At 41.3% G+C, this 21897-nt stretch overlaps 1 protein-coding gene across 1 annotated transcript; it reads right to left on the reverse strand.

The window, feature by feature from the left end:
* Window positions 1-1317: 1317 nt before the first annotated feature.
* LOC140861115 (uncharacterized) lies at window positions 1318-20697 on the reverse strand. The gene is made up of 3 exons (XM_073264117.1): window positions 19405-20697; window positions 18993-19283; window positions 1318-1974 (listed from the first exon to the last, which is right to left on the reverse strand). The coding sequence occupies exons 1-3, from the start codon at window positions 20695-20697 to the stop codon at window positions 1318-1320; spliced, it is 2241 nt and encodes a 746-aa protein (XP_073120218.1).
* Between the last annotated feature and the right edge of the window lie 1200 nt (window positions 20698-21897).

Genomic DNA, 21897 nt, shown 5'->3' on the forward strand with positions numbered 1-21897 from the left:
TTGTCCGGAGTTGGATCTACGACATTGAAAGGTAAAAGCAGTCATCGTAGCGGGATAGCATACTCGGGACAGTTGGTTCTCGAGTTTCCCTTAAAATCACATATTGCATCGATACTGGTTTTAGTTTATGGAACCTGTATTTTGTTGATTATTTGAATGAATTATATGGCTAAGTTTCTTTTGTTCCCATATGCATTCATATTGAGCCAGCACTATTGTTTCGATGGGCAGAACAACCCTTTTGTTAGACGTTTGGAAGCTATATTCGAGTGGCCTAGGACGTAGTCGTTGCGCCTAGTACTAGCATACTCATTATAGTTGCTCAAAGTCTAGAGGAGTGAGATACATGGCACCACCTCGATTGGGAGAGTCGGTGAGTCGTCACGTGATCTCATCCTCGGGATCCCAAAAGCACAGCAGCAATCCTTTGTTTATCAGATTTGATATCCCGGTTTAAAGACATGCATTTCATTACGTTGTTATTGATTGTGTTGTTGTCTTGGAAGCATGTTTATTGTTGTATTACTTGATATGTTGCTTTTACTGGGATTATCATTCTCACCGGTTATCCGGCTGTTGCTTTGTTTTGTATGTGTACTTGGCAATAGGAAGGGCAGGATCAAGTCAACATAGACCTGGTTAGCGTCCAGAGCAAGAGATAGAAGTGAGACTCGTTTAGAAGTCGAATCAGCATGTCAACCTAGTTATGTTTTGCGAACATGTTTAGTCATTCGAACTTCTCGTAATTGTTTTGTAAGCAAGAATCAATGTAGGTACTACCGTATTGAATGTTTCTCTTCCCTAAACCTTACTTGTATTGTTATTGGCATGTCAAATACTCTTAATGCAAGTGTTTATGGTTTGATTGAGTTTATTTCAGTGCGTTAACTTTTCTGGGCGAGGGGACGGCGTGGGCGCGCGGCCTCTTTGCGAGATATGGGCGCGGGCGCTCTTACTTAGAGCGCGGGCGCGCTGCCTTAGGCGCGGGTGCGTTGCGAGGCTTAGGCAAGGGCGCGAGCCTCCTTTAAAAAAAAAATATTATTGGGTTCTTGTTTACATATCGCTTGTTGTCTGATATTAGTTGATTAGAAACGAGGTCTCACATTCGACCTGTCCATTCCCTTGCGGGTATGCCACAGAGGTGAAAACTTGTTCGATCTTCATTTCTTGACACCATGTTTGAACTTTAGATCCACAGAACTGTCTCCCATTGTCTGATGCCAACCTGCGAGGGATCCCGAAACAGCATACTATATTTTTTCATATAAAATTGAGCACCTCGTTCTCTGTAATTTTGGCTAAGGGCTCGGCTTCAACCTATTTGGAAAAATAATCGACTGCAACCAACAAAAATTTTTTTTGCCCTGTGCTAACAGGGAATGACCCTACAAGATTCATCCCCCATTGATAAAAAAGACAAGCGGCCACCACTGCCTTCATGTATTCTGCAGGTCTCCATTGTAGGTTAGCATGTCTCTGGCAATTATAACAAGAATTAACCAGATCTGCTGAGTCTTTCCGCATGGTTGGCCAGAAGAATCCTGCCAGAAGTGCTTTTTGAGCTAGGGCCAGACTGCCCAGGTGACTGCCACAAGACCCTTCTTGAATTTCTCGTAAGACATAATTGGCCTCATCAGGACCCAAACATTTTAACAAAGGCTGAGAGAAAGATCGTTTAAACAGAATTTGATCGATCATGACAAAGCGGAGAGCCCTTCTCTTAACTTCCTTTGCTTTCTTATTATCACTTGGTAATTCTTTCTTGATTAGATATTTGTGCATATCATATCGCCAGTCTCCTTCCGGTACCTGAGCTATAATATCATCCAGAGTTTCTAGTTGCGAAACAAGTTCCCGACCTGCAACAATGGGATCAGATCGGTCACTCAGAGCACTGGCTAAGCGGGCCAAGTGGTCTGCCTTAATATTTTCAGCCCGGGGGATGAGCTCTGTGAGGACCTCGATTCTAATCAACTAATCTCAAATAGAAAAACAATCATCGATAAATAAATGAGCCAATTTTTTTTTTTAAATCAAGAACAGTGCCTCGCTCGAGCGGTAGAAAAATATTCGGCTCGAGCGAGATCATATCAGGCTCAACTATAAAAATTAATTTAACTCGTTCTTCGACATACATCAATTCTAAGAATAATCGGGGCATAAAAATACATGCAGTATTATAAATCAACAATAAAAGCACGCTTCAATAAATAACCGAGTTCTAAAAGTTATTCGACTCTAAATCGACGCCTCACATCTATCATTCGATCCCAAGCTAACCACATCGACTCTGACTAGCTCCTGCCCCACCTGTTGTCAAGTACACATACAAAACAAGACAACAGTCGGATAACTCCGGTGAGAATAAAATCCCAGTAAAAGCGACGTAACATGTAATATCAAGTAAGTATATTAAAATCATAATATACATTCAAATTCTTCAATGGAAATGTCAATGAAATGCATGTGTTTAAAAATCGGGATTATCAAATCAGATAATCAAGGAAATATCAGACAATCGGTTGGGATCCCGAGGTCAAGATCACACAACATACCCACCTACGCTCCAACTCGGGGTGGTGCTACGCGTCTCAAACCTCTAGACTTTGGCGCAACTATAGGAGTATGCTGACACTGGGGGAACTCAACATCCCAGGCCACTCGATATAGCTCCCAAACGTCTAATTCGAATATGGGCAACTCAGCCCTCTAAAAATTTAAGAAATTTGGCTCAAAATGAATGCATATGAATCAAATGCAATTTAATCGAATCGAAAATAATAAATCTGTGTATTCAGATATCAATGTATCGAAGATGTCAACACATTCAACTCGTATATTCAAACTCATGAATATAATATCTAAAATCATTGAAGTAATTCAAATAAGAAATCTCATGCTTTTCAAATCGAATATATAAATCACTTACTTCAAACAATTTCATATAGACAAACTCATGTCTTTCAAGTAATATTGAAAATCAATTAAATCATTCAAATTCACATTCAATATCAAATAATCAAATAAACATGCAAGTATGTGATTTTAATCGGGAACTCGAGAATCTCAAACTCGCTCGAGTATTCATTCCCTTAAAAATCGACATCAGCTCATACCTCAATTTTTCAAGTCTGGGAAAGTCCAATCCCAAAACTGCTGATCTCTGCCTTAAAATATCCTCGACTGGCTTTCAATCTGCGAAAAATCACATAATATACAAAAGTCAACCATAGTCAACTCTGGTTAAACTTTGACCAATAATTCGTCAACTTTATCGCGTTCTCACCGCTTCACTGTTTCGAATCTCGACTCGAAACTTGGATATTTGGATCTATCACGTCGAGACGATCAAAAATGATTAACTCGCCGGAGGTCGCCGGAAAATCGAAGAAGACAGCGGCGACGCGGCGGTGTCCGGTGGCGATGTCAAAACTAATCCAAAAATTATGAAATTTAGCAGGATTGTCGAGCTCGACGAGAAGATTCCAACCATATAAGCCACGACTGGAACGGAGCTCCGACGCGGTCGGGATCGGAGAAAAACGAGCCAACTCCGGCGAAGTTTAAAAGCTTCGATTTGCTCGATTCCTTCACCAAAAATGCTACAATAAGCTTGGAAATGTTCTTCACAACTCAAATAATCAATTACTAGCTTTAAAAACAACAAAAACGAGCTCGAATCGCGAAAATCATACCGAGGAAGATGATGAACAGTACTCGCGCAGATCCCGTCTGTTCTTTGTCGATTTCCCGGCAATCCAACCGTCGGATCGTCAATTCTTTTATACCAATACATTTGTCTTGATCTTAGCTACAAATTCACCGTTCGGATTTTCGACCAAAGCTCCGGTGAATGGCCGGAAAAATAAAAAACGTGGACTGCTACAGCGAAACCGAATTCTGTGCAGAACCCGTCTGTTCTAACTCGATTTCCCAACGATCCAACCGTCGGATCGTCAATTTCTTTACACCAATAGCTTTGTCTTGATGTTGGCTACAAAGTGACCGATCGGATCTTTGATCGGAGCCCCGATGAACAGTCGGCGATGGAAAACGTTGGACTGCTACAGTGAATACGAAAATTGGGGAAAAATTCAAAACTCTATGATTGCTTTTATGATGCCCATCGCGCGTTGTTTTCTATTTATAGTAACCCGATAATTTCTTGATCCAGACCAATTTGTTAGATACTCAAATGGTAAAATTAATCTCCAATATGATATTTTTCTGATACACACACCCAACATCAATTAATACCATTTCTGAAATTATTGACTTTGACCAGTCAATTGGACTCAAAATTTTCCCAATTAAATACTAAATCCAATTTAGACTCTGACCAGTCCACTCGGTCAAATATTCTTCCAAATTAAGTTATCTGGCATAAATAATTATTTTTATTTCAATATCTCAATAATTAATCCCAAAATGCCAAATATTGGAGATCTCTAAAAAATAATCAAACTCATTGATTAAATGACACGTGTATTTGTAAATACACTCTATAATCTCATTAGCAATAATAATTATTTCATCAACTCAATAATTATTTCAATTGCTAATTAATTCTGTAAATATATTTTGGGGCGTTACAATTCTCCCCCTCTAAGAATTGATTTCGTCCTCGAAATCGCATGCAATCCGAGCACATCAGATAGAGATCCGAAAGAATCTGTACTCAATCTTATTGCAATAAAGAGATTCAGATTATATATCTCAAATCTTGTTCTAGCTTTCAAATGACTTCTTCGATTCTTATATAAGTCATCGTACTGAAACAACTAGAATGAAATTGTTCTAGAACTACTCCTCTTTTTGGTACTCACTTTGTATCTGTCATCGGTTATCGATCAATCAAAGTAGTTCAAAGTTTCATTCAATTCCGTTTAATCTCTCTAAAGTACAAAGGAACGAATCTTGTTCCCTTATTAAAGTCTGAATCAAGACTTACAATTCTGACACATCTGTCTCGCACTGTTCTGATTCTATTCGAAATCATAATCACTTTCTTTGACATCTATGACAATATCAGGTCAAATCTGACTCTACAGCTGATGTACTCTAGAACATCATTCTCGAAATAAGAAAAATTCGTAGTACTCATCGTACATCGCTTCGAAAAGAGTCATCTCTAAACTCTTTTGATAATAGTTCAAATCGTAAAATTCAATCAAAGTCATGAATCTGGCCAACTAGTGCCAAAATCTAGCACTACGGCTCGTAGAATATCCTCTCAAAAGGTTTGAATAGTCTGCTCTAGATGTCTGTCAGCTGATAAGGAATTAACCAAGAATTCTTCGAAATCCTCTAACAAGTCAACAATTCAATCTTCAATCAATCAATCTCAATCTAAACCCAATACACAGTTTAGAATTCAACGGAAACTTATGTCAATCAGACAACATTCATCCAATGTCTTAAAATCAAATTTGATCAATAAAAAATTTGCACAATCCCAAAATTCAATATCAAAAAGTTCTTTCTTCGCTGTCATTTCATAGGATCACTCAATCATCTGCGAGTCACAATGTGTTCTCGCAATCATGGGACAATCAAAATCAAAAGTTCAAAAATTCTCATCGAATTCTTCCAACATCAATCAATTAATTAATCAAACAGGCCAAAATTCAATGCCAAAATATCTCATCTGATCAAAAATCGAAAACAACATCGGATTAATCTCATCAATTGAAAGAACAAAACTTTGGTATACATCTGTCTGCTCTGGAACTTATTCGGTACCAGTTTCGCTAATTCAAGCTTCTTCTTCTTCTTATTTTCTCTTTCTGTTCCCAAGTGTAGTAATTCACGCAATCAAAATCGAATGCTAAAAAAACGAGATCAAACATCTCTACTAACACTGAGACTCCAATCTTAATTCTAAATTCAAAATTCTGCTCTTAATCCAAGAAGGGAAAAATTTACCGCAAAATCCATAGATTCCCAAAACAATCATCACAAAAACCAACGATTCATAAGATAATTTTGTTACCACTGTTTCATCGAGTGAATCCTATCAATTCTTCTTAATCATCTGAAATATTCTTAAACCCTAATTCAAATCCACTACAAATTTGTTTCAAAATTTCACCCAACATACCAAAAATCGAACTATCTTCGGACTTAATCGTTATCTGGATCGGTCAACCACGAAATTCAGATAATAGTATCAATCTCTATTAGTTACGAGCCAACAAAATCGTATATACTGAAGATATACCTCAAATCATCATTGACTCTCAGAGTCAGAATCAAATTAATATCACGAAAATCGCTCAAATCATTATTATCAAATCGAGTGAATTCCGAACAACAATCCTTGCTAAGTGAAAACAACTCACTTGCATTTTTCAATTAAGGGAGAGTGAATCAAATCAGGGCTCCATGAACAAGGAATGCGAGCCAATCTATTAATAATAATAAAATCACGTGATCACCCGTCAACGGGTACGACATCATGCCCAATAACAAGACAAACCAAAATCATGGTTGTCAACGTGGCCTCACTCACAAGGAATCCGCACGCAGTCACCGATTAGGACTCAGTCCTAAGGCATATTCGAATGTCCCAATCAAATAAATCTAGATCACTCAAGAATCAAATAATTGAAACTCTCCCGAATCAATATCAATATCCAGAAAGAAAATTCAAGTTCTCAAGAATTACGAATTTCGGAAATTCAAACTCGGAATTTCAATCGATGCCAAATGGAAATAATTATCGAAGTCAAAGTCATGCGAATCAAGGATGCATAACTAAAATAGGATTCAAGAATCTTCAGATTAATCGAAGGAAGGCTCAATTGTAACTGAATTCGGTGTCTTTCCAAAAACACTAATATCAACCTCTTATTCTATCGAAAAGAATTTCTAAATTCGTCTCTTTCCAAAATATCAATCACAATAACTCCTCAACCACTTCAATACTAGAAATTCATACAATTTCCCTTAAGACCCAATAAAAGTATCATTCTCGAAAGAACAATATTGGATACATCAATAAAATCTCAATATCATCGATTGAGATCTAATCGAATTCTCAAAATATTCAATTAATCCTAATCATCCCAAAAGTTTAGCATAAGAGTGCTGATATTCTTACATTCAAAAATAACTTTAAAAAATATCGCAAAATTAGATCAATTCCCAATAATTCAATCTATTATCAAAATCTAATCACAATAGATCCAAACAATCGGATACAATCTGTTTAATCATATATCAATCTCATAATGCTATAAACATAAACATCAACTCAAAAAACATAATCAACAAATGTCCTTACTGAGTACATCTAGATCTTAATTCACTTCTACTCAATCTCTTGATATCAAACAAAATTCAAGCTTATCATCTCTGATAAATCGAATCATCTACTCAGAATGGGTGTTTGCAAACATCTAGCTTTGATCTCAGAGTATTACACAACACTCTCTCAAAACGTACACCAAATTCTTCACATCGACAAGTCAAGATCAATAGAATTTTTACCTCGAGGATTCTTACCATTCCAATACAATCGCTGCTCAAATCTGATCTCATTCTGAAATTCTGAAATTCTTAATATCGGAGTTCTATCTCTGTTCCGTATTGAGGTTCATCTGATACGATTCAATTCAATCATCGCTAAGAATTAAAATATCAACTCTTACCTTGATCAATCTATGCCACAATAAACTTCGAGTGGTTTTTAATTTAATATCCTCAAGAATAGATATCATATAATCATATTCTAGATCATCTCATTTTTCATCAATACTGATTCTCAGTTTCGAGAGCATAAAATTATTTGCTCAACAGGGAGATACAATTAATCATGACAAAGACATAACAATTCAGAATGTCATAAATAAAATCTCCTGTAATCTAATCCTGCTCAACAATTCATAAACCTCAACTTCTTATCATAATCCCAATCCTCCGGAGCAAGCAATCTTTCGTCACAAATCAAATCTAATTTTCTAGCTATCTGAACCATATCGACTTCACAATTATTATCTCAAATAATCACGTAAGCACAAATCTTGAAATATCAAAATAATCAACTCAGTTTCGATCATCGTCTAATCATCATACTCATGTAATCGCATGAGCTTACAAATTCTCAACTCGAATCAGTTCTGATACTCTTTCATATAATGCATGCTTAAGAAAAAAAAATCAATTCACATAATCATGTAAACATATAATTCTGAATCAGTAAAGCATGCTTGCATGTAATTCAGGTAATCAAACACTGAAATCAATCACATGCGAAAGAAATAAATTCATGCGGACTCGATCTACCCCGCTCACTCACTTCTAAATCAATCCAAGAATCTTATCGCTCTGATACCACTTAATGTGAGGACCTCGATTCTAATCAAATAATCTCAAATAGTAAAACAACCATCGATAAATAAATGAGCCAATTTTTTTTTTTAAAATCAAGAACAGTGCCTCGCTCAAGCGGTAGAAAAATATTCGGCTCGAGCGAGATCATCTCGGGCTCAACTATAAAAATCAATTTAACTCGTTCTTCGACGTACATCAATTCTAAGAATAATCGGGGCATAAAAATACATGCAGTATTATAAATCAACAATAAAAGCACGCTTCAATAAATAACCGAATTCTAAAAGTTATTCGACTCTAAATCGACGCCTCACATCTATCATTCGATCCCAAGCTAACCACGTCGACTCTGACTAGCTCCTGCCCCACCTTTTGTCAAGTACACATACAAAACAAGACAACAGCCGGATAACTCCGGTGAGAATAAAATCCCAGTAAAAGCGACGTAACATGTAATATCAAGTAAGTATATTAAAATCATAATATAAATTCAAATTCTTCAATGGAAATGCCAATGAAATGCATGTGTTTAAAAATCGGGATTATCAAATCAGATAATCAAGGGAATATCGGACAATCGGTTGGGATCCCGAGGTCAAGATCACGCAACTAACACACCTACGCTCCCGCTCGGGGTGGTACTACGCGTCTCAAACCTCTAGACTTTGGCGCAACTATAGGAGTATGCTGACACTGGGGAAACTCAACATCCCAGGCCACTCGATATAGCTCCCAAACGTCTAATTCGAATCTAGGCAACTCAGCCATCTAAAAATTTAAGAAATTTGGCTCAAGATGAATGTATATGAATCAAATGCAATTTAATCGAATCGAAAATAATAAATCTGTGTATTCAGACATCAATGTATCGAAGATGTCAACACATTCAACTCGTATATTCAAACTCATGAATATAATATCGAAAATCATTGAAGTAATTCAAATAAGAAATCTCATGCTTTTCAAATCGAATATATAAGTCACTTACTTCAAACAATTTCATATAGACAAACTCATGTCTTTCAAGTAATATTGAAAATCAATTAAATAATTCAAATTCACATTCAATATCAAATAATCAAATAAACATGCAAGTATGTGATTTTAATCGGGAACTCAAGAATCTCAAACTCGCTCGAGTATTCATTCCCTTAGAAATCGACATCAGCTCATACCTCAATTTTTCAAGTCTGGAAAAGTCCAATCCCTAAACTGCTGATCTCTGCCTTAAAATATCCTCGACTGACTTTCAATCTGCAAAAAATCACATAATATACAAAAGTCAACCATAGTCAACTTTGGTCAAACTTTGACCAATAATTCGTTAACTTTATCGCGTTCTCACCGCTTCACTGTTTCGAATCTCGACTCGAAACTTGGATATTTGGATCTATCACGTCGAGACGATAAAAAATGATTAACTCGCCGGAGGTCGCGGGAAAATCGGAGAAGACGGCGGTGATGTCAAAACTGCTCCAAAAATTATGAAATTTGGCAGGATTGTCGAGCTCAACGAGACGATTCCAACCATATAAGCCATGACCGGAACGGAGCTCTGACGCGGTCGGGATCGGAGAAAAATGAGCCGACTTCGGCGAAGTTTAAAAGCTTCGATTTGCTCGATTCCTTCACCAAAAATGCTACAATAAGCTTGGGAAATGTTTTTCACAACTCAATTAATCAATTACTAGCTTTAAAACCAACAAAAACGAGCTCAAATCGCGAAAATCATACCGAGGAAGATGATGAACAGTACTCGCGCAGATCTCGTCTGTTCTTTGTCGATTTCCCGGCAATCCAATCGTCGGATTGTCAATTCTTTTATACCAATAGATTTTTCTTGATCTTAGCTACAACTTCACCGTTCGGATCTTTGATCAAAGATCCGGTGAATGGCCGGAAAAATAAAAAACGTGGACTGCTACAGCGAAACCGAATTCTGTGCAGAACCCGTCTGCTCTAACTCCATTTCCCAAAGATCCAACCGTCGGATTTTCAATTTATTTACACCAATAGCTTCATCTTGATTTTGGCTACAAAGTGACCGATCGGATCTTTGATCTGAGCTCCGGTGAACAGTCGGCGATGGAAAACGTGGGACTGCTACAGTGAATACGAAAATTGGGGAAAAATTCAAAACTCTGTGATTGCTTTTATGATGCCCATCGCACGTTGTTTTCTATTTATAGTAACCCGATAATTTCCTGATCCAGACCAATTTATTAGATACTCAAATGGTAAAATTAATCTCCAATATGATATTTTTCTGATACACACACCCAACATCAATTAATACCATTTCTGAAATTATTGACTTTGACCAGTCAATTGGACTCAAAATTTTCCCAATTAAATACTAAATCCAATTTAGACTCTGACCAGTCCACTCGGTCAAATATTCTTCCAAATTAAGTTATCTGGCATAAATAATTATTTTTATTTCAATATCTCAATAATTAATCCCAAAATGCCAAATATTGAAGATCTCTAAAAAATAATCAAACTCATTGATTAAATGACACGTGTATTTGTAAATACACTCTATAATCTCATTAGCAATAATAATTATTTCGTCAACTCAATAATTATTTCAATTGCTAATTAATTCGGTAAATATATTTTGGGGCGTTACAAGCTCTAAGTTCAACTCGGTGAACCCTTCTTTGGCTTTGTCTAATGCTTTGATATACCTCAACATCTTCCCATCTTTACATTCAAATCTCCCGTTGCTCGGTTGGATTGCTAATTGGGAATCGGAATACAGATTAGCTCGGGAGATGCCCAAGTTTCGTGCTGCTTTGAGCCCAAGCAATAATGCCTCATATTCCGCTTCATTGTTTGAGGCTTTGAAGTCTAACCTGATTGAAATATTAGTTTCTTCCCCCCAAGGTGAGATGATCACAATTCCAGATCCGCACCCGGACTGACATGATGACCCATCTACGAAAATCTTTCATAACTCTTCTTGTTCTAGTTGTACTGTCTCCGCCAAGAAATCAGCTAGGGCTTGAGCTTTTATGGCTGTCCGGGGCTCGAATTTGATGTCATACTCACTCAGCTTTGTAATCCATCTGATAAGTCTCCCTGATGCGTCTGGATTAGCTGCAATTTTTCCCAGAACTCTGTTGGTGAGCACAGTGATAGGGTGTGACAAAAAATAAGGACGCAATTTTCTCGCAGTGATAACTAAAGCTAAGGCAAGTTTTTCCTGCGTTAAATAGTTGAGTTCAGCTCCCTTCAAGGCATGACTCACAAAGTACACAGGCTGATGATTTATTCCGTCCTTCTTGACTAGGACTGAACTGGCTGCTCGGGGGGTCACCGCCAGATATAAGAACAATTCTTCCCCTTGGATAGTCTTATTTAACACAGGAAATTGCTTTAAGTAAGCCCTCAAGTCCTGGAAGGCTTTTTCTGTAGTGACCCTTACCCGGATCACCTACTGAACAGAACTTATGCATGCAATTTAACTTAATTAAACAGATATCAGAATAAAACTGCGGAATCCAAAAACAAAATATACAATCCCAAATAAAGGAGTCTGTAATTTATCCAATAATATACAACCAAATCGAATAGCTGTATAAACCCAAACAACAGTAATAAAACCTAAGCGAAGCTCCAGCTGGCCAACCACTGACTAGCCCCTCCTGGATCCACCTTCCTCGTCCAATCGCAAACCTGCCCCATGGAATAGGGTGTCCAGAAAATACAAAGTACGAGACGTGAGCATAAAATGCTCAGTGCGAGAGTATGAGTATACATGCATGCAAAGTGAGCTCCCTATAGACTCAAGGTCAAGGATCAGATAACAGAGACAGACCGGGCCCTGGTATGTATCACGCTGTGCCGTCGCTTCAGGAGGTGGCTCCCATACCGAGATAACCGTGGATACGCCGGACCCAAATCGATGGAAGTCCATCCACTAACAGGATAGGGTACGACCCTACTAACAGACATCTCGAAAGAGATACAGCAAGATGCAAATGAATGCAGCATAATATCATGACATATAAATCATGCAGTCACATAATACATGCATACTCAGTCAGGATATCTCGAACAGTACTTTCGTACCTCAAAACAGTGCAAGCTCTACCAACTCTAGGTCCACGCCTATAGTCTGCTTTACACTGCCAAATGATACTACTATCATTAAAGCGCTCTAACAGCCTTAACTAAGCTACTGCATACTCCTAAATATTTATAGGAAGCAAAAGCTATACCTTCGTCCGTCGTTAGCCCTTTGATGTTGATGCCTCCAGAACTTGGGCACAACTCCGCTACGACTACCGAATGCCTCGCCGACCTCCGGACCAAGCCTAAGAAGACTAGAACAGCTCCAAAAGGACTAGAATGGAAAGGAGAACTCGGAATTGGCAAATGAAAGTGAAGCCTTGGCCTTCTATTTATAGACAACGATCGGAACTTCCGATCCTCGATCGGAACGTCCGAACCTCGATCGGAACGTCCGATCCTGCCATCGAAGCTTCCGAAGATCCTGATCTACCACGTGTCAAAATATCACTTGTTGATTCCGGATAAGGGTGATCGGAGCTTCCGGTCCTGATCGGAGCTTCCGATCTTGCCACACGTCATGCCTGACGTAATATCGATCGGAGCTTCCGATCCTGTTCGGAGCTTCCGATCCTGATCGGTGCTTCCGAACTCACCTTCGGAGCTTCCGAACTTTACCCAAGTAATTATGATTAATCCCTCAATTACTGATTTTGGTTACGGGCTACTACATTCTCCCCCACTTAAGATATTTCTTCCTCGAAATCAGATCTTAAGTACCGAATGCAAAAACAGAAATCAGAAACATTCTTTATTCGAATCAAACGTTTACAGAGTTTGCAACTGAATACAACTTAAAGAATGAAATCAAAACAACTCAGGATGGTCTTTGCGCATCCTGTCCTCGATCTCCCAAGTAGCTTCCTCAGTGCCTCGGCGCTGCCACTGAACTAAAACCAAAGGAATGACTTTGTTCCGTAAAACCTTATCCTTATAATCCAGGATACGAAGAGGTTTTTCAACATAAGTCAAATCCTTGTCTACCTGAACCTCAGACCGCTGCAGAATATGAGATTCATCCGCCACATACCGTCGCAACAGAGATACGTGGAACACGTCGTGAATACTGGATAGATGCGGTGGCAAAGCTAGTCGATAAGCCAAATCGCCAATGCTCTCCAAGATCTCAAACGGACCGATAAATCTGGGAGACAACTTGCCCTTAAGTCCAAATCTGAGAATCTTGCGGAAAGGTGACACTCTCAGAAACACTTTCTCCCCGACCTCGAACTGCAAAGGCCTACGTTTGATATTAGCATAGCTGGCCTGACGATCCTGTGCAGTCTTAATCCGTTTCTTGATTTGATCAACAATGTCTATCGCTTGCTGGATAAACTCCGGTCCCTCAGCCTGTCTCTCCCCCACTTCTTCCCACAAGAGTGGAGTACGACAACGTCGCCCATACAATGCCTCAAAAGGTGCCATCCCAATACTAGTGTGATAGCTGTTGTTGTAAGCGAACTCGATCAACGGCAATTGATCCTGCCAGGCTGAACCAAAATCCATGACGCACGCTCTAAGAATATCCTCTAGGGTACGGATAGTGCGCTCTGACTGACCATCAGTCTCCGGATGATAGGCTGTACTCAAACTGAGAGTAGTACCCAACGCACGCTGAACACTCCCCCAGAATCTAGAAGTAAACCTGGGGTCCCGATCGCTGACAATGCTCACAGGCACTCCATGAAGTCGGACGATCTCCTGAATGTACATCCGTGCCATGCGATCCACAGAGTACTCTCGGCTATAGGCAATGAAATGCGCTGACTTGGTGAGTCGGTCTACCACAACCCAGATAGCATCACAGTTCTTCGGGGATACCGGCAAATGGGTCACAAAGTCCATAGTGATAAACTCCCATTTCCATTCAGGAATAGGCAGACTGTGAAGCAATCCTCCAGGTCGTCGGTGCTCTGCCTTGACCTGTTGACACACCAAACATCTTGAAACAAACTGATAAACACTGCGTTTCATTCCCTTCCACCAGAAACGAGTACGTAGATCCTTGTACATCTTGTTGCTCCCAGGATGAATACTCAACTTAGTGCGATGCGTTTGAGACAAAATCTCCTCTCGCAACTCTTCATCCTGCGGAATCACAAGCCTACCAGACAAACACAGAAAGCCATCTGACTGATAATGAAATCCAGACGAGCTACCCTCGTTAGCTAGACGAGCTAAACGCTGGGTCTTCGAATCAGACATCTGAGCATCTCGGATCCGTGAATACAAGGCTGGCTCAGATAATATCGCAAACATCTGGATACTCTACATACCTTTCTTATGCTTGAAGGTATAACCTGAAGTACAACAGTCACTGATCGCACTAGACATCGAACAAGTCTGAAGTGCGGATAATCGCACCTTGCGACTCAAAGCATTAGCGGTGAGATTAGCAGCTCCCGGATGGTACTTAATCTCGCAATCATAGTCCTTAAGCAAGTCCATCCAACGTCTCTGCCTCATGTTCAACTCCGCCTGAGTGAACAAATACTTGAGACTCTTATGGTCGGTGAAGATCTCAAATTTCTCGCCATACAGATAATGACGCCAGATCTTCAAAGCGAACACAATGGCTGCTAACTCCAAATCATGGACTGGGTAGTTGTCCTCGTGAAGCTTCAGCTGTCTAGAAGCGTATGCGATCACATGCCCATTCTGAGTCAGGACACAGCCTAACCCCTGAAGAGAAGCATCCGTGTAAACTACATACCCTCCAGATCCTGACGGTAATGCCAACACCGGCGCAGAAGTCAACCGCCGTCGAAGCTCACGGAAATTCTCCTCGCACTCGGAGGACCACTCGAAATCCACACCCTTGCGGGTAAGTTGCGTCAACGGTCGAGCTAACTGAGAGAAGTTCAGAATGAAGCGACGATAATACCCTGCTAGACCCAGAAAACTACGGATCTCAGCAACTGTCGTCGGACGCGACCAATTAAGTACCGCTTCAATCTTGCTTGGATCAACAGAAATACCTTCCCTGGATATGATATGGCCAAGAAAGACCACTCTATCCATCCAGAACTCACACTTGCTCAGCTTGGCGTACAACTGCTCATCTCGAAGAGTCTGTAGTACCAACCGCAAGTGAGAAACATGCTCTTCCGTATTACGTGAATACACCAAGATGTCGTCAATGAAGACCACGACAAACTTGTCCAAATACTCCCTGAAGACACGGTTCATCAGATCCATGAATATAGCCGGCGCATTAGTCAAACCAAATGGCATCACTAGGAACTCGTAATGCCCATAGCGAGTACAAAATGCAGTCTTGGCTACGTCCTGATCACGGACTCTCAACTGATGATACCCAGATCTCAAGTCAATCTTGGAGTAAACTGATGTGCCCTGCAGTTGGTCGAACAAATCATCAATACGAGGCAACGGATACTTGTTCTTCACAGTGACTCGGTTCAGCTGCCGATAGTCAATGCACAGCCGCATCGACCCATCCTTATTATTCACGAAGAGAACAGGAGCTCCCCAAGGAGATACACTAGGACGAATGTACCCCTTGTCCAAAAGATCCTGTAGCTGATTCTTCAACTCACGCATCTCTGACGGAGCCAGACGATACGGTGCTCTAGAAATAGGCGAAGTACCCGGCATCAACTCTATGCCAAACTCGACTTCCCTAGCAGGAGGAAAACCCGGAATCTCATCAGGAAACACATCTGGAAATTCATCCACAACAGGAATGCTCTCTATCCCAATAATCTCAGCGGACAAATCAACTGCATAGATAAGGTAGCCTTCCCCGCCAGACTCTAGAGCTCAACAGGCTCTCAAAGCTGATACCAAAGGCATCGGGGGTCGCGCTCCCTCACCATAGAAAAACCAACTCTCACTCCCCTCTGGATGAAAGCGTACTAATCTCTGATAGCAGTCCACTGAAGCTCGATAGGTAGTCAACATATCTATTCCCAGAATGCAATCAAAGTCGTCCATCGCCAGGACCATGAGATTTGCTAACAGAATGTTCCTTCGAACTCTAAAGGGCAACCCATCACTAGACGCTTAGCCAAAGCAGATTGGCCCGTCGGAGTAGAAATAGACATCACTACGTCTAGTGCAATGCATGGTAACTTATGCCTCTTAACAAAACGTGCAGAAATGAAGGAATGAGATGCACCAGTGTCAATAAGTACAAGAGCAGGTATACCAAAAAGCAAAAATGTACCTGCGATGACTTTCTCATTCTCCTCCATAGCCTGATCATGTCTCAGGGCAAACACCTGGCCAGAAGATCGTGGCCTCAAATGAGAACTCCCAGCAGACTGTCCCTGCAACCTCTGCTGTACGGTGGCCTGAGAACCCGATCCTGAACCAGAACAAGAACCTCCTCCCCCAGACAGTGGACAATCTCTCCGGATATGACCAGTCTCTCCACAACGAAAACAAGCTCCAGAAGCTCTACGGCACTTGTCGGATGGATGGTTCTTCCCACAGTGATCACACTTGTCCTTCTTACCGTAACGGACAACACCTCCAGAACCAGAGGAAGAAGAAGATCCAGAATTCTTGAAAGTTTGGGCACGGGGACCCAAAGAACTAGCAGGTCTCGATTGAGAGAAAGACTTGTTCCGCCGAATGCTATCCTCCGCCTGGTGACAACGGCTCACCAAACCCTCGTAAGACATGTCATCGCCAACCGCCACACGGTCATGGATCTCAGGGTTAAGGCTCTGAAGGAACAGATTATACTTCATCTCTGAGCTATCAGCAATCTCGGGGCAATAGGATAGCAGATCAAAGAACCTCTGCTGATACTCATCGATAGACATGGCTCCCTGTCGCAGACTCATTAGCTCGCCTGCCTTTGACTGACGGAGTGCAGGAGGAAAATACCGCTTTTGGAAAGCTGTGCGAAACTCGGCCCAGGTGACCACTCCTCTCGCCGCAACAAAAGGTGCATAAGTAAACCTCCACCACCTGCGCGCACGCCCATCCAGAAGATAGCCAAGGGTCTCCACCTTCTGCTCCTCGGTGCATTGGAAAGTCTGAAAAGTCGTCTCCATGCGGTTTAACCAGTTCTCCGCATCCTCCGGAGACTCACCTCCAACTAAGGGCTTAGGACCCATAGCTAAGAATCGACGCACAGTGAAACGCTCGTCGTCATGGTGACGATGACGCCGTTCTCGCCGAGGCTCCCGATCGGCATCACCCCAACGCCCACCAAAAATGCCATGAGAACTCTGGTCGTCACGATTTGACATCTACAAAAATACCTCAAGATGAGACTAAATCCCAAGAATTCTTTTGCATGCTCTGATACCATAAATGTAGTGACCCTTACCCGGATCACCTACTGAACAGAACTTATGCATGCAATTTAACTTAATTAAACAGATATCAGAATAAAACTGCGGAATACAAAAACAAAATATACAATCCCAAATAAAAGAATCTGTAATTTATCCAATAATATACAACCAAATCGAATAGCTGTATAAACCCAAACAACAGTAATAAAACCTAAGCGAAGCTCCAGCTGGCCAACCACTGACTAGCCCCTCCTGGATCCACCTTCCTCGTCCAATCGCAAACCTGCCCCATGGAATAGGGTGTCCAGAAAATACAAAGTACGAGACGTGAGCATAAAACGCTTAGTGCGAGAGTATGAGTATACATGCATGCAAAGTGAGCTCCTTATAGACTCGAGGTCAAGGATCAGATAACAGAGACAGACCGGGCCCTGGTATGTAGCACGCTGTGCCGTTGCTTCAGGAGGTGGCTCCCATACCGAGATAACCGTGGATACGCCGAACCCAAATCGATGGAAGTCCATCCACTAACAGGATAGTGTACGACCCTACTAACAGACATCTCGAAAGAGATACAACAAGATGCAAATGAATGCAGCATAATATCATGACATATAAATCATGCAGTCACATAATACATGCATACTCAGTCAGGATATCTCGAACAGTACTTTCGTACCTCAAAACAGTGCAAGCTTTACCAACTCTAGGTCCACACCTATAGTCTGCTCTACACTGCCAAATGATACTACTATCATTAAAGCGCTCTAATAGCCTTAATTAAGCTATTGCATACTCCTAAATATTTATAGGAAGCAAAAGCTATACCTTCGTCCGTCGTTAGCCCTTTGATGTCGATGCCTCCAGAACTTGGGCACAACTCCGCTACGACTACCGAATGCCTCGCCGACCTCCGGACCAAGCCTAATAAGACTAGAACAGCTCCAAAAGGACTAGAATGGAAAGGAGAACTCGGAATTGGCAAATGAAAGTGAAGCCTCGGCCTTCTATTTATAGACAACGATCGGAACTTCCGATCCTCGATCGGAACGTCCGATCCTGCCATCGGAGCTTCCAAAGATCCTGATCTGCCACGTGTCAAAATATCACTTGTTGATTCCGGATAGGGGTGATCGGAGCTTCCGATCTTGCCACACGTCATGCCTGACGTAATATCGATCGGAGCTTCCGATCCTGTTCGGAGCTTCCGATCCTGATCGGTGCTTCCGAACTCACCTTCGGAGCTTCCGAACTTTACCCAAGTAATTATGATTAATCCCTCAATTACTGATTTTGGTTACGGGCTACTACATTTTCACTTTCCTCATTCCATTCAAAATGTTTCGTCTTTCGTAATGCCTTAAAGAAAAGGAGGCTTTTATCTGCTGAACTACTTATAAATCGGGCCAGTGCTGTAATTCTACCCGTTAGCCTCTGTACTTCCTGTATGTTCTTGGGGGAGCTCATAAAAATGATGGCTTGGACTTTTTCGGGATTAGCTTTGATTCCCCTTCTTGTAACCATGTAACCAAGAAACTTTCCAGATCGGACTCCGAAAGTACACTTGCTGGGGTTTAGCTTAAGCTGATAGCGCTTCAAAGTCTGAAAAGTTTGAGTTAGGTCGGTAATGAACTGGTCCGTAGTTCGGGTCTTGACCAGGATATCATCTACATAGACCTCGATATTTTTGCCGATTTGCTGCTCAAATGCTTTGTCCATCAACCTTTGGTATGTAGCCCCAGCATTTTTTTAGCCCAAACGGCATGACCATGTAACAATATGTTCCTGTTGACGTCACAAAACTCACTTTATCCTTGTCCTGTTTAGCTAGTGGGATTTGATGATATCCTTGATATGCATCCAAGAAGCTGAGCAGCTCGTGACCTGCTGTTGAATCAACAAGTTGATCAATTCTGGGCAACAGGTAACAATCCTTTGGGCATGCCTTGTTCAGATCCCGAAAATCTACACACATACGCCATTTACCAGAAGATTTTGGCACCAGAACTATATTAGACAACCAGGTCGGGAAATATATTTCCTCAATATGTCCAGCTCTGAGTAATTCGTCTACTTGTTCTTTTATTACCGCATCTTTTTCAGGACCGAAGTGCCGTTTCTTTTGAATGATAGGGCGACAACCCTTTATTACATTGAGCTGGTGTTCTGCCACTTCTCGATGTACCCTTACTAGGTCGGAAACTGACCATGCAAAAACATCCTTATTTTTTTCCAAGCATTCCAGTAGCAGTTGTTTCAATCGTGTTTCAAGGGTGCGAGCAATTTTTACCACTCCAGAGGGAGGTGAGATCAGGATTTCCTCAATTTCTTCTTCAGTAGTGACAGATGTGTCCTCTATCAAGTTGACTTTTTCCATGCCAGAAAGCCCAGGTCTGTCAATATTATCAGTCCTGGCCACTTTTTGCTCTATTCTGACTTCCTCCACATAACATTTGCGAGCTATAATTTGATCCCCTTGTACTTCACCGACCTCATTTCCCACCGGGAATTTTATTTTCTGATGCAGGGCTGACGCAACTGCCATGAAAGTGGTCATGGCAGGTCTGCCTAATATGACATTGTAGGCAGATGAAGCATCAACAATAATGAAACTCACAATCCTGGTTTTGCGGATGTTGCTCTTACCCAGAGTTAGGGGTAAATGCACCAACCCCACAGGTCGGATAGCATGACCTGTGAAACCAAAGAGTGATGTTATGACTGGCTCTATCTTGTATTGCCCCAAGTCCATTTGATTTATTGCTTCCTGAAATAGGACGGTGACAGAGCTTCCTGAATCCACGAATATCCGGGCTACATCATAATTTGCGACCATGGCCCTTATCACCAGTGCATCATTATGGTTGTTAGAAATCCCTTTCAGATCTTTCGGCCCAAAAGATAGGGTCGGGTCATTGTGGACAATTTGATTGCCGATTTCCATATTTACTAATTTTCTACTATTCATTTTCCTAGCTCGGTTGGAATCTCCATCAGTGGGGCCTCCCGAAATCATGTTGATAATTCCTCAAGCAGGCGGAGCTGGTCTCTGATTAGCCCGGTCATCCCTGGGCTGGTCTTGATTGGGTTGGTTAAAATTTTCATGTGGAGGACCAGTGTTGGCTCTTTGTCTTGACCTTCCTCCCTATCACCTGTTCGAGCGATACCCCTCTTGACGGGTCAATATATTTTTCAACTCAGAATGTTGCTGTATTATCCTTTCGATTTCTTGATCTAATTGACGATAATCCTCCGTAGTATGCCCATATTCATTGTGAAAGTTACAATATTTATCTGATTCCCTGTTTCGAGGTCCCTTCTCAGCCCAGGGAGGCCTCTGTGTGAGTCTCCGATCGTCACAAATTTGTAGAGCTCGGACTTTGTTCATGCATAAAGGAGTGAAAGCGGTGAATTCTCCCAATAATGTGGGTCGGAATGGTTGTCCCATCCCTGAATTACTACTTGGAACCTTATTGTTCTTTGGACTTTTTGGTCGTTCCCTCTTCATAGCTACCCGCGAAACCTGTATTTCTTCCATGTTGACATATTTTTCAGCCCGGGCGAGTAATTCCTCGTATGTTTCTGGCGCCCTTTTTATTAAATATTTAAGAAAATCCTTTGTATCCAGCCCTTGCATGAAGGCACTGATCAGTAGGTCTGTCGTAGCCGTTGGTACCTCGAGGGCCAAGGCGCTGAACCTGCGGATATAGGCTCTCAGATTTTCATGTTCTCGTTGCTTGATTGCAAAAAGGCTGAAAGTAGTGGTAGGATGCTTTTTGCTGCTAGCAAAGTGATGCAAAAAGGATTTGCTAAAATCCTTGAATTCCTTGATCTCCCCTGGGCATAGCATATTAAACCATTGCTGGGCCGGTCCTATGAGAGTAGTAAGGAAAGCCCTACACTTGATCTGATCAGAATATTTATGCAACAGAGCTGCATTCTCAAAGCGTGCCAAATGGTCTTCAGGATCCCCTTTGCCATCATACTCCCCAACATGAGGCAATTTGAACTGCTTGGGGAGGTCGGCGTCCAATATCTCCTGAGTAAAAGGAGTGTTTCTTGTTGTGGTAGCTAGGTACCCGGCCTACTTTTTTCTTAACTGCTCCATCTCCTCCTTAAACTTTCTGATTTCATCGAGGTGGGCATTATGATCAATGTGCGGAGGATTGGCCCCCGCTCTTTCTGCAAAAGCCCTCTGAACAGCCTGAGCTATTAG

The sequence above is a fragment of the Henckelia pumila genome, chromosome 4 (assembly GCF_033568475.1).
Source record: "Henckelia pumila isolate YLH828 chromosome 4, ASM3356847v2, whole genome shotgun sequence".
NCBI classification, from domain to species: domain Eukaryota; kingdom Viridiplantae; phylum Streptophyta; class Magnoliopsida; order Lamiales; family Gesneriaceae; genus Henckelia; species Henckelia pumila.